The sequence below is a fragment of the Leptonychotes weddellii genome, unplaced genomic scaffold (assembly GCF_054177405.1).
Source record: "Leptonychotes weddellii isolate Sample4059 unplaced genomic scaffold, ASM5417740v2 HiC_scaffold_2207, whole genome shotgun sequence".
Taxonomy (NCBI): Eukaryota; Metazoa; Chordata; class Mammalia; order Carnivora; family Phocidae; genus Leptonychotes; species Leptonychotes weddellii.
The window spans coordinates 1-13,617 of NW_027809030.1; the positions used below are offsets into that span (position 1 = coordinate 1).

The 13,617-nt window shown below is 43.7% G+C and overlaps 1 protein-coding gene across 1 annotated transcript; it reads left to right on the plus strand.

The window, feature by feature from the left end:
* The first annotated feature begins 6,879 nt into the window (after positions 1 to 6,879).
* HRH1 (histamine receptor H1) lies at positions 6,880 to 11,723 on the plus strand. The gene has a single exon (XM_006734045.3). It carries the CDS (start codon positions 8,844 to 8,846, stop codon positions 10,305 to 10,307), a length of 1,464 nt encoding a protein of 487 aa, XP_006734108.1. The 5' UTR covers positions 6,880 to 8,843; the 3' UTR covers positions 10,308 to 11,723.
* Positions 11,724 to 13,617: the final 1,894 nt, after the last annotated feature.

The following is a 13,617-nucleotide window of genomic DNA, read 5'->3' on the forward strand; positions in this document are numbered from 1 at the left end:
AAAAAAAAAAAAAAATAAATAAATAAATAAAATGGGGGCAAAAAATAATTCCTTTATCATAACTGGCACTGTGAGGATTCAATGAATAACATGGAAACCCTCCCAGCCCAATGCTGGTATGTGGGAAGCCTTTGAAATACTATTTTTCTTCTCATTCGTTGCTTTTCAATGTCAGAGGGTAAGAGAGAATGGAGCTGGGCTTTTTATACTTCTTTTGTTTGCCATTTAGTGATAATTATCCTTCGGCTTCCCATTCCTGGCCTAATTTCAAAATCCCAGCCTGTCACACCAGGGGCGGGGCTTGGGAAGAGCAGATAAACAAGTCCAACCTCCCAAACTCTTAGGCCAAATTATAAAATGAGAGAGGATCATGGAAGCACAGGAGGGAAGAGTTGATGTAGCTAAGTCATGTCCACTCTTCGGCTGCTAAGAATTAAGAAGTTATATGTAACATCTCACTGTGCCCCCCTCTACAAGAAACCATGTTATCTAAAACTTAGTTCCAGCTAAAGCTGTCTTTCTGCTAAGCGACTATTTTGCTTTTATTCAAATGACACTAGAATCTTGTAATTGATCCTGTTTTTCCTCTTTGCTCTGGCTCCTAGGAAGCTCGGAGTCAAAATTGTGACCCAACTCCAGTGGCTCTTTAGGATCTGCCCTTAGTTTCAGCCTTACTTGCCTAACACTCCTTTATTTCCCTTAAAAAAAATTCTAGTGCCTGGTAAGTATTTTAGGGAGCAATACAGGTTTTTAAAACAGATAGAAGTCTGGAAACCTAGACAGCCTCTTGCTTGGACAACTGAATTTCTTTTTAATCAACTTTTTTTACTATAATCTATATACCACAAAATTCACCCATTCTGAGTAAATCATACAATTCAATTATTGTTAGTAAATGTCCAGAGTTGTGTAATCATCATCAGAATTCAATTTTAAGACATTGCCATCACTCCCAAAGACTCCTTCCTGTTTCCACCCTCTGTCTCAGGCAACTACTAATCTACTTTCTGTCTCTATGGATCTCCTATTCTGGACTTTTCCTGTACATGGAATCATACAATGTGTTGCCTTTTGTGTCTAACTTCGTTTATGTGCATGATGTTTTTGCAGTTCATCCATGCTATAGCATGTATCAGTACTTTGCGTTTTCTTTTTAATTGCCAAAAATATTCCATGGCATGGATATGCCATATTTTGATTATCCATTCATCAGTTGATGAATATCTGGGTTGTTTCCACATTTTGGCTATTATCAATAATACTAGAAACATTCACATACAAATTTTTGTGTGGACGTATGTCTTCCATTCTCTTGAGTAGATATCTAGGTATAGAATCACTGGTTATTATGGTAACTCTATTTAACTGTTTGAGGAACTGCTGGACTTTTCCACGTGGCTGCACCATTTTACATTCCCACCAGCAGTATAGGAGGATCCTAATTGCTCGACATTCTCATCAATCCTTATTATTGTCTGTCTTTTAAAAGTATAGTCATCCAGTGGATGTGAAGTGGTATCTCATTGTGGTTTTGATTTGCATTTTCCTGATGACTAATGATGTTGAGCATCTTTTCATGAGCTTCTGAGCCATTCTTATACCCTCTTTGGTGAAACATCTATTCAGATCCTTTGCCCATTTTTAGATTGGGTTATCTGTCTTATTACTATTGAGTTGGAAGAGTTCTTTACATATTCTGGATACATCAGACATATGATCCAGCAGATATATGAGGTACAGATATTTTCTCCCATTCTGTAGCTTCTTACTTTCTTCTTACTTTCAAAAGTGGTGCTTTTTGAAACACAGGAGTTTTGGGATGCCTGGGTGGCTCAGTCGGTTAAGCGTCTGCCTTTGGCTTGGGTCATGATCCCAGGGTCCTGGGATCGAGTCCCACATCGGCTTCTTGCTTAGCAGCAAGCCTGCTTCTCACCCTGCTTGTGCACTCTCTCTCTGACAAATAAATAAGTAAAATCTTAAAAAAAAAAAAAGAAAGAGAGAGAGAAACACAGGAGTTTTAAATTTTGACAAAGTCCTACTTAATTTTCTCCTTTATGGGTTGTGCCTTTGGCATTGTGTCTGAGAAATCTTCAGCTAACTCAAGATCTCAAAGCTTTTCTCCTATGATTTCTTCTGATCGTTTTAAGATGTTTAGCTGTTATGTTTAGGACTATCGTCAATTTTGAGTTGATTTTTGTGTATGGTGTGAGGGGGAAAGGTCTAGATCCATCTTTGCCCATGGAGAGGTCAGTTATTCCAGCACAGGTCATGGCATTTGTCCCAGGCCTCGTTACATCCCTTCCTCTACTTCAGTGTGCCTGCATATGAGCAACACTGCCCCTCAATGGCAGCCACAGCTCCCCCCCACCCTTTCTTGCCACTTCAGTTCATGAGACCAACAGACTGTCTTGGCTGCACAACCCCCATCCCAGTTTTCCAGAAGAGAGAATGGGACTTAGCCCTTCTGGGTCAGATGACATCCTCCAGTCCAATCACATGACTAGGGATCAGGTTTACATGGTATAGATTTGGCTGCCAGGGTCTACCCCTAGCTGGATGATGGTTCTCCGAGAAGGAAGCTTGTGAGTTGGACAGATTCCCCAAAAGGAGTCTATCCCAGGGTCATTATCTTGTATTCAGCATTCCAGATTCCCTATGAACTAGCTTAATATCTCCAGCTCAGAGCTCACAGGTCATGTCCTCAAAATCTGTTTTTTCTTGACCTGTGTTCAATTGTTCAAGAAAACAAAACAACTAAATAAGTGACATTATAAAAACTAAAAGATTCCATGTAGAAATCCAGCTTTTATGCTTCATTTAAAAAATAGGCAGATCTGGGCCTGCAGCGGTTGGTGGCGTCTGAGCTAGAGCTAGAGCTGTCCTCTTCAGACAGAATATACTCTCCAGCTTGCCCCAGTCCCCGCCACTCCCTCTCGCTCCACACTCAGTCCCCTGTTCTTATTAGCTTTCCCTCCCTGACTCTGTAGAAAGTGTATCTCCACCCCCAGAAAAATCTTCAGGGCCACTCTGCCCACAAGGACATCTACCTCTTGCATCTTACCCAGAGGCTAACTCTTAACCCAGCACTGCCCTACATTCAAAATCAGGCATGTTCCTGCAACACCAGGTTCATAATGGGATTTTACTATTTGCAGTCTGCTCTCTGCACCATAGCCGGTGGCATTGAGAGCCTGGGCATTTTATGGAAATTATGCCTTGGCCACACTCAGTGAGAATATTTGGGGTACTTTCATGCATGGTACCTCCCTCTCAGAATTAGAACAAAGAAACTAAGGTTCAGACTTACTTGACTAAAATAAACATCCAATGCAAATGATTCAGAGGGTAGAGCAGTTTGGAAGGAGGAGTGGTGGGTGAGGCAATGTATCAAGAAAGGAATCCCAAACTCTCACCTTTCACTAAAAAAAATAAAAGATGTGCTAAGAATGTGGAAGACCTTTCCTTAAAAATTTTTTTTCCAATGGAATAAATCTATTTTATTTTGTTCTAAAAAGTGAATGCAGGGTGCCTGGGTTGCTCAGTCGTTAAGCATCTGCCTTCGGCTCAGGTCAGGATCCCAGGCTCCTGGGATCGAGCCCTGCATCGGGCTTCCTTCTCAGCGGGAAGACTGCTTCTTCCTCTCCCACTCTCCCTGCTTGTGTTCCCTCTCTCACTGTGTCTCTCTCTGTCAAATAAATAAATAAAATCTTTAAAAAAACGAATGCAGTTAGGTCTTATTTTCCCTGTTATAAAACTGAGATGCTCTCATTGTTCATATCTTGGGAAATGCCAAAGATAATAAACATCACCCACCACCCAGAGGAAACCACTGTTAATATAACATAACAGAGACTCATCCTTATGCTAAACCTGGTAACAGAATTAACATCATCCTGGATAAACAATATCTGTTGTAAATTTAATTTCATCATAAGCATTTTTCCATATTACTAATGGTGCTCCATAAATGTGATGATCAGTGACTGCATGATATTCTATTCTGTAGCTATCCCATAATATATTTAGTTCCCAGATGTTAGATTTCTTTCCTTTTATCGCCTATCATAAATGATGTCGCAATAAGCATCCTTGTGCATAAATCTGTATTCATGTTTTGGATTACCATGAGAGAAATTTCCAACAATAAAGTTTCCAGAAAAAAATAGAAAAGTTAAATGAAGGTTATCAATATTCATCAGTAGCATAAATCTTACCTCCAGTTTTTGCTGGTTTAGACATCTTTGTTGAAAAATAAGCCTACACCTTCTGCAGTTAGATCCTTCTTCCTGTGTGTCCTGTTGCTCTTCATTTGTGTCTCGCTTCTTCAGAGCCCATCCAATGAACATCTGTTGAGCATCCCTCATGTACCTGCCCAGCACCAGCATGGGAGAATGGCAGTGAATGAAAAGGGGTGGGCCCTGCCATAAAGGAGGGGGTGTCTCCTTGATGGCCATGGGTGCCTCACGTCGGAAACAGAAATAGTGGACGCTTGCCATGCCCCGGAGGTGCTCCCTGTTTAGTTAGGGACAATCAGCTAAAGAAAGAATGATAAGCTGGGTGATATCAAAGGGAAAGTTAGAAGTGTTGTGGGGACACAGAGGGGAGCAACTAAGAGCTTCAAGGCAAATGGTGCTCCATGAGGGGGAAACAGCACAAGCAGAAGCACAGAGGTGTAAAAGAGCTTTCTTACACCTTGTCCCCTAATGCCTTCCCTGACTCATCATTCCAACAATTCCCTCCCAGTTCCTCGAACTTAGATCTGTACTTTTATTCATCCTTAAATTCCTCTTCCTTCCTCCTGGTGAACCTCTATTCATCCTTCGAAGCCCAGCTCACACATCACTCCTTCTCCAATGTTCTTCTTGCATGCCTCCCATGATGGAGAACTTACTATCTTTCAAGGCAATTCATTGCATTGTTAGATAACATCTATTTTTAGAAAGTCCTTTTTGACCTTGAGCATAAAGCTCAAGGCAGTTGAGGTGTTTATTCTTCAGTTAGACCTGTAGTTCTCAACTAAGGATCATTTTACCTCCCAGTGGATATCTGGCAATGTCTAGAGATATTTTTGGTTGTCACAACTGGGAAGAGGGGGAGGATGCTACTGGCACCTAGCAAGCAGAGACCAGGGATGCTGCTAAACAGCCAATAATGCACAGGACAGTCCTTCACAACAAAGAATTATCCAGTTCAAAATGTCAGTAGAACAAAGGTTGAGAAATAGATCGACTCAGGTTTGAATCTTGACTTCACCAGTCTCTTCCTAGCTGTGTGACCCTGAGTTGGTTGCTTCACCTCTCTGAGCCTGAGTTGAGCATTTCCTCATCTCTACCTTGGGGATCATCACAAGACCTCCCTATGGGCTTGTGGTAGGCATTTAATAACTGATATCTGAAAAGCCCAGGGCTTGGCTCCTTACTGTTGTAGCTGTTCCAGTCAGTATTCCCAAGGATGTGGAAGAAACGTTGACTACCTTTGTTTACTTGCTGGCACTTGGGCCTGACTGGATTAGACTATTTGTAATCACTCTGGAAAAGGTCCCACTGCAGCTAATGGTTTTGGAATGGAGCCATTGCCTTAATTCAAAAATGATGGCTTGCGGGCGCCTGGGTGGCTCAGTCGTTAAGCGTCTGCCTTCGGCTCAGGTCATGATCCCAGAGTCCTGGGATCGAGCCCCACATCGGGTTCCCTGCTCTGCGGGAAGCCTGCTTCTCCCTCTCCCACTCCCCCTGCTTGTGTTCCTGCTCTCGCTATGTCTCTCTCTGTCAAATAAATAAATAAAATCTTAAAAAAAAAAAATGATGGCTTGCTTGTACACTCGAGCCTCTTCGAGAAAAGGGATTCATTTCTGTGTGTCACCTGGTCCTCATTACCTGGGGATTAGCAGAGCTTTCCCACCCCACTGCCTCAAATGACCCTCCCAACAGCCCAGGGAGAGAGATAATGATGTTTTCCCTACTTTACAGGTAAGGAAATTCGAGGCATGGCTGTTTACCCAAGCTCCACACAGCCCAAGTGGCAGAGCTGGGGTGAGAACCCTCTCCTTCCATCACCTGTCCTCTAGGGACACAGTGCTATAACAAATCTACAGGTGCCCGCTTTTCTTCTCCAACTGCCCTGTCCAAAGTGCCTCATCTAGCTTCCATTCTCTCTTCTCAGAGCACACCCATCGCCCACACCATCTCTGTAGGCCTGGCCTTGATCCCAGAGAGAGCACCTCAGAACCTGCTGGGATCTGGGCAGCCCGAAGGGAGTATGGCCTCCTGTGTATCGTGAGGTGCAGTGAGGATCCCTGTCCCCACACAATTCCCACACTCAGTCTGACGTCCCTTTGGCATTTATAGAGAGAGAACCATTCAACGATCTGCTTTTCCAAAAGGCAGATCCCCGAGGGAGGGAAGAGCGCCTTACATGAATTATCTCACCGGGTGGGGCATGTTCGGGGATTGGATAAGAAGACCAGAGAGCAGGAACAGCATACGGGGCCTGTGACCCTGGCAGCCACACAGGCCCTGTGCTCAGGAGGGCCCCTGTCTCGGTTTCCTGTTCTGCTGTTGCCATCTTGAAATTCTTAGTAATTGTTTAATTTTTAATTTTACACGGGGCCCTGCAAATTACGTAGCCAGTCCCGAGCGGGATATGAGGTCGCCGTGGACACGGCTGCTCCTGCCACCCTTTTGGGGGCCTGCCCTGTGGGGCCCATTCTTCGGGGTTCTCTCAGGCTTCCTCCTCTTTCCCTGACACCCCGACCACCCCCACCCCGCCCCACCCCGCATTCCTCAGGAGAGGCAGCAGGTGGGGGTTGCAGTTGCCTTTCCAGGAATCCTTCCCAATTCCATGGCTTCAGAGGATAAAAGTGGATCCTCTTGCTTCTGAAGCAGCTCACTGAGCTGAAGGGAACCTTTCACCAGTAAATAGCTGTTGAATGAGTAAGTTCTGAACTGAGATGCTTCGCGGCACCTGCCTCTCACTCACTCACTCATCCATTTAACGAATATGTATTGATCGTTTGCTTTTATGTTTATGCAAACTAACACGTCCAAGCTACAGTGGAGAACACGTGATAAGGAATCGAGCTTACAGTGGTAGGTGAGGAGGATAAATGTATATATGCTACGTTAATTTCCCCCAACATCTTCCTATGAAAATTATTGATAAAATAGAGAAGTTGGAAGCATTGTACAGTGAACACCCATATATCTACCACCTGGGTTATAAATTAACATTTTGCTCTTCCTGCTTTATTATATGTCTGTTCCTTTATCCCTTCTTCTAACCAACTACCCACCCAACTTGTTTTTTGATTCATTTCAAAGTAAGCTATAGACCTCAGTAGATTTCACCCCTAAACACTTAATATGTGACAGTAATTTTTAGTTCAGTGATCTCAATTCAATCGTCACAACTTTTCTTTTTTAGTCAAAAAGGAAAAAAATCAATGATTTTTATATTAAAAAATCATTTTCTGTCACATTGTTGAATGACAAATAGTATATGCAGAGTGAAAAGAGATTCTCGATCCCCCTCTGTGTGCAATGAGGCAAAGAGAGAAATGAGAAAATAGAACTGTCCTCAAGGCAACAAGGAAAAAAAGAGAAACGAGACACATCTGTAGCAGAGGGTGGTTGGAGCTACCTTGAGAATAGCAGCCTGTGGGAATGTTTGGGGGAAATGCTTCCTGCTTTCTCCCACCCAAAATCAAAAATAAAACTGTGATGAACTTCCCTAGCCTCTTTCCTCCTTCCTGGGATGGCTGCAGACTATTCCAAGGGGTGTGAGCTTGGTCAGGGCTGAAGGTGAAGCTGTGAAGTGCTGGTTTGGGATGTGGAAGTGGAGAAAGAGACAGGCTGAAGCTGTAGGTTTGGGGGCTATTATCCTCACAGAGCTGATGGCTGGGGCTGACAGGGGTGAGTGGGGAAGGCTCTCAGGCAGACAGTGGAGAGTGACAGGAGCAGAGAGCAGGACTGGGTCATAAGAGGGGAAGGCGATGCTGTTCAGAGGAGGCATACTGGAAGAAGCTGGAGGATTGCTCTGATGGGCAGTTCAGAGCTGGAGGAGAATATGAAAAAATACCCAAAGCAGGACTCTAAACAGGATACCTGGAGAAGCCTTTAGAGATCACCTGCGCCACTTTTCACATTTGACCTGTGAGAAAACACAGCCTGAGAGATCACTCAGAATACCAATGGCAGAGCTGGGGCAAAATCAATGCTATCCACATGGTGCTTTTCCAGCAAAGTAACTCAAGGGTTCCTCCCACAAGGATCAAATGCCGTAGGGTCTTGCTTTTTATCTGAAAAAAAAATATCATACAAATTTAGTTTTCTTCTTAAGAATTTATCTGGCTTTGTCTCAATATGAAAGTAGTTTGTTTTTGCTAAATTTTTAAGAGAGATTTACACTCTGTTAGGGCTTCTCAGTTTTCTTCAAACTAGAGTGCCATATCCGGTGTAGACCAGTCATAATGCAGTCCACCTTCCCAGAACACATGCAACATGGGACTTATACAAACTTTGCCTTGCTTTTGCCCAACTCCCTGACTAGAATGTAAACTCCATGAGAGCAGAGATTTCTGTTTTGTTCACTGCTATATTCCCAGTGCCCAGAACAATGCCAGGAATTCACTAAATAGTCATTGAATAGGTGAGGAAATGAATGACTAAGGAAGAAGGGGATATAGACTGTCAGTAACCAGCAGTATCCACTGCCCTGAACAGCATACAACCCCAGTTACATCAACTTGGTGGTACCAAGTGACTCTACTGATCTCCAAGGCGCTGACCTTAATCCTTGTGTCTTTCTTCCCAGGGAGGGAGCCACAGCTGGAGGCTGCTCTTGTGCCAATGACCCTTCCCAATTCTTCCTGCGCCTTCGAAGACAAGATGTGCGAGGGGAACAAGACCACCATAGCCAACCCCCAACTCATGCCCCTGGTGGTGGTCCTGAGTGCCATCTCCTTGGTCACAGTGGGACTCAACCTGCTGGTCCTATATGCTGTGCGGAGCGAGCGGAAGCTACACACTGTGGGGAACCTGTACATTGTCAGCCTCTCCGTGGCAGACTTGATCGTGGGAGCTGTCGTCATGCCCATGAACATCCTCTACCTCCTCATGTCCAAGTGGTCCCTGGGCCAGCCTCTCTGCCTCTTTTGGCTTTCCATGGACTACGTCGCCAGCACAGCATCCATTTTCAGTGTCTTCATCTTGTGCATTGATCGATACCGCTCTGTCCAGCAGCCCCTCAGATACTTGAAATATCGTACCAAGACCCGAGCATCAGCCACCATCTTGGGGGCCTGGTTTCTCTCCTTCCTGTGGATTATTCCTATTCTGGGATGGCATCACTTTATGTCACAGTCCTCGGAACACCGGGAAGACAAGTGTGAGACAGACTTCTATGATGTCACCTGGTTCAAGATCATGACTGCCATCATCAACTTCTATCTGCCGACCTTGCTCATGCTCTGGTTCTACGCCAAGATCTACAAGGCTGTACAGCAACACTGCCAGCACCGAGAGCTCATCAATGGATCCCACCCTTCCTTCTCTGAAATTAAGCTGAAGCCAGAGAACCCCAAGGCAGGGGCCAAAAAACCAGGGAAGGAGTCCCTCTGGGAGGTTCTGAAAAGGAAGTCAAAAGATGCCAGTGGTGAGCCTGTCTTGAAGCCACCATCCCAAGACCCAGGGGAGATGAAATCCCCAGGTGTCTTCAGCCGAGACGAGGACAAAGAAGTGGACAGACTCCAGTGCTTTCCACTTAATATTGTGCAGGTGCAAACTGAGGCAGAGGGGAGTGGCAGGAGTTATGTAGTTTTCAACCAGAGCCAGAGCCCGCTTGGGATGGATGAACAGAGCCTGAACATGCATGGGGCCAATGAGATGTCAGAGGATCAGATCCTAGGTGATAGCCAGTCCTTCTCCCGGACAGACTCAGACACCCCCACAGAGTCAGCATCAGGGAAAGGTAAACCTACAAGTGGGTCTAGCATAGGCCTTGATTACATCAAGTTCACTTGGAAGAGGCTCCGCTCACATTCAAGGCAGTATGTGTCTGGGCTGCACATGAATCGAGAACGGAAGGCCGCCAAACAACTGGGTTTTATTATGGCGGCCTTCATCCTTTGCTGGATTCCTTACTTCATCTTCTTCATGGTCATTGCCTTCTGCAAGAACTGTTGCAATGAGCGTGTGCACATGTTCACCATCTGGCTGGGCTATATCAACTCCACGCTGAACCCCCTCATTTACCCCTTGTGCAACGAAAACTTCAAGAAGACATTCAAGAAAATTCTGCACATTCGCTCCTAAGGGAGGCAACAAGAGGATGCAAACAAAGCAATGTTCCTGAAGAAAATGGAGGATGAAGCCCTGTGAGTTGCCAGGCACCTGGGCTTTCTGGAGTCAAAAAGAATAGTCTTAAGGACTAGTAACTTGGAAAGTTCTTAGGTACCACTGGCAGAACAGCAGATGGCGGTGGTCAGCAGATAGATTGTGTACTCTGAGCAGAGAGCAGGATATTTCCAAGAGAATCAGATCTGGATGAGTTCTCCTGCTCCTCAGGAAGTGTGGGAGCCTCAGACTCTCATTGTAATTCAAGCTTGCAGACTGGAATTAATTGGAAACCGAAGGGACACGTGGGGAGAGTTTCACTGGTGAATTAGACGGAACTCTTAAGCCTTCCTGGAATGGAGTTATAGGACTGTGTAGAGACCTTACATATGCAGATAGATGCTGTCCCCTTCCAGGGGTCACCTTGATAGGCATGACGGCAATTCTATCGTGACTGTGGTCACTTCTTAGAACACCTCTCCTCTGAGCCCCTTCTACAGCTTTCTCAGAACCAGTGTCTGAACCACCTTGGAAATTCTGCCTTATTATTTCTCATTCACGCATATCTTAGAGTTAGTAGGAAATTATGAAGCTTGTACGTTCACTGTTTTCAACCCCCAATTCCTTTTGACTAGTAACAAAAAAATGATAAAAGATGGCCTCAAAAGAAAGAGGAAAAGGGTATTTTTTAACGGTTGCAAAATAAAAACAAAAAAATGGGAATAGAGAGAAGAAAGCCACGTTTCTTGAAGGCTGGGTTATGTTTATCTCATTGAAGCTCTATGACACCCCACAGCAGGAGGATGGTGTTACTAGAGGAGCAAATTGAGGTGTGGCAAGGTGAAATAAGGTGCCCAACATCACATAGTTGGAATGAAAACCCGGTGGGGTTCCAGCTTATTGTCACATGTTACCTCCAAATGGCAAAAATTTGTCCTGTTAAGTATACAACACATACACACACACAAACACACACACACACACACTATTCCTGAAAGTGGTGGCAATTCTCAAAAGGATGTGTTGAGAGAAGGAATTGCTGACATAGAATATGCCCGAGGCTGCAGAAGGTGATACTTTGAAGGCACAGTGTGCATTTTTATCTGTGAGTTCTGCTGTGTTTGTTGAAGAAAAGTCATCATGTTCTTTTATAGGCACACTTTTTCTGTAGTTTCCCATGCCTTTCACTAGCAAAGGCATGGGAACATCCAGTTTTCCTTGGGTTTATATCGCAATCCGGTTGTGATTTATATTTTAAAACTTAATGCCAAACTGTCATATATGTAGAAAAATGGAGTGCGTGTAAAAGCTGATATTTTGTCTCTTGTGTTCCTGTTTGCATGATCTGTTAAAATGACAGATTTTTACCTACCTAAAATATGATATTTGAAACTATACTGAGTTTGATTTATTTAATTCTACCTTTCTGAGTCTCTTCAACTGAGAAGATGTATTGAAATGTACTGTCAAATATTATGAGATCTGATACAGGGTTTCTCTTTGGTTTCTGGTCACATTTGTAAATGTCTTTAGAAAAGAACTTACTTTTTATAACAATCTTCACTCTCTGCTTGGCATCCCCTCAAAGCTCTTCTTGCTCAAAACTGGGGGAGCAAAAGAGACCTTTATACTGGTTTTAAAAGCTGCAGCTGGTCTGTTCCCAGGTCAAAAAACATTTCCCAAATGCCCCTTATTTATGTTGATAAATGGTTGAGACACCTAGTGAAGACAAGTGTTGATGAGCTCTGACCTTGGGTTGAAGAGACCTGGATTTGAATCTGACAAGAACAAGAAATGGTCAATATAAACTGTCAGAGCATAAAAAAAACGAGGCCTATGCATTATTGAATACAGTGTTTATGGTGCATGCAGAGTGTCTTGTACACAGTGGGGACTCATATGTAATTTTAAAACATACTGAGCATACTATGTGCCAGGCCCCATGCTTTGCCACCATTATCTACTTTAACCTATACACCAATCTCATGAGGGAGATTTCTGTGTCTTTACAACTAGGTAAACTGAGTCACAGAGAGAAACTGAGGAACAGGAAGGCAGACAGAAAAGGAGAAGTAGAAAGTGGGGGACAGAAAGAGCATAAACCAAGTGGCATAATATTAATACACTCAAGAAACATCTACATTCAAGAACATACTCTGTATTAATGTATTCAGAAGTTAAATATATTCAAAAGAAGAATAAACCATCCTTAGCTTTTGATAAATAGAAATTCCTTCAAATGATTTGTGAAGACCACATGAAAACCAGTCAACTACTGCATCACATAAATCTTTAAAAGCTTGTGAAACTGTTCCATCTAATAGAAATTGCTATAGATCTTAGAAGTTGGTAATGTTAATAAAGTGTTCATTCAGAAAATCCATTAGTTTGCAGATTGGCCATTTGATGAATTGGCCATTTGGCTACTTAGCTTGCAGAAAATTGCTGGTGTCTCTTTTGAAAATGGGCCTTCCAGAGGTAGATTTAAGTCCTAACACAGGATGAAAAGGATGCCGGAGCTCTTCTGGCTGGGATGCATTTTAAGTTCCGTAAAGAAGTAATGCTGTTAAGATCTAATTTGCCAATATGTCCTTCCACAGTTTCTTGGGCTTTCAAAGCCGAGGCTGTGCAGCTTATAGTTACCATTGTGGGGAGCATGTGCTCTCCTCAACTGAGCTGCAAGTCAAATGATGAAGGTGGATTAATCTGAATTGCTGTGGTCTTGAATAAGTGTCATGGGCCCCATTGCCTTGCTGTGTCTGAGAACATTCTCTGCCTTTTTAAGGGTCCTGGTCTTGCATCTTTCATGATGCTCCATTATCTTGGTGCCCCAAGGCATGAGCATCAGTTCAAAAGCTTAGAGGAAAGCATCATCCTGTGTCTACCTCTGCTGCAATCAACCCTGAAGGGGGGTGGGGGCCAGATGTCACATGTGGTACAAACATGGCTGGAAGACCAACAGTTCCCAGAGAAGTGGAGTCATTGTGAGCTGGGCAGAAACTCCAAAAAGATATTAATTATAAGGATCTTGAAGTCCAGCAGAGGTAACAAACTTATAAAGAACTAACTTCAACCCAGGCTCATATATGCCTAATAGAGGGAAGCCTAGAGGTGGATGGGTGTCATCCTACTGGGTATTTTATTTTATTTTTTTATTTCTTTTTTTTTTTTATTCTTATGTTAATCCCCATACATTACATCATTAGTTCTAGATGAAGTGTTCCATGATTCATTGTTCATGCACAACACCCAGTGCTCCATGCAGAACGTGCCCTCCTCAATCCCCACC

Excerpts from the sequence above, each read along its gene's own strand:
- HRH1 (XM_006734045.3), top strand. The coding sequence starts at position 8,844 with ATGACCCTTCCCAATTCTTCCTGCGCCTTCGAAGACAAGATGTGCGAG.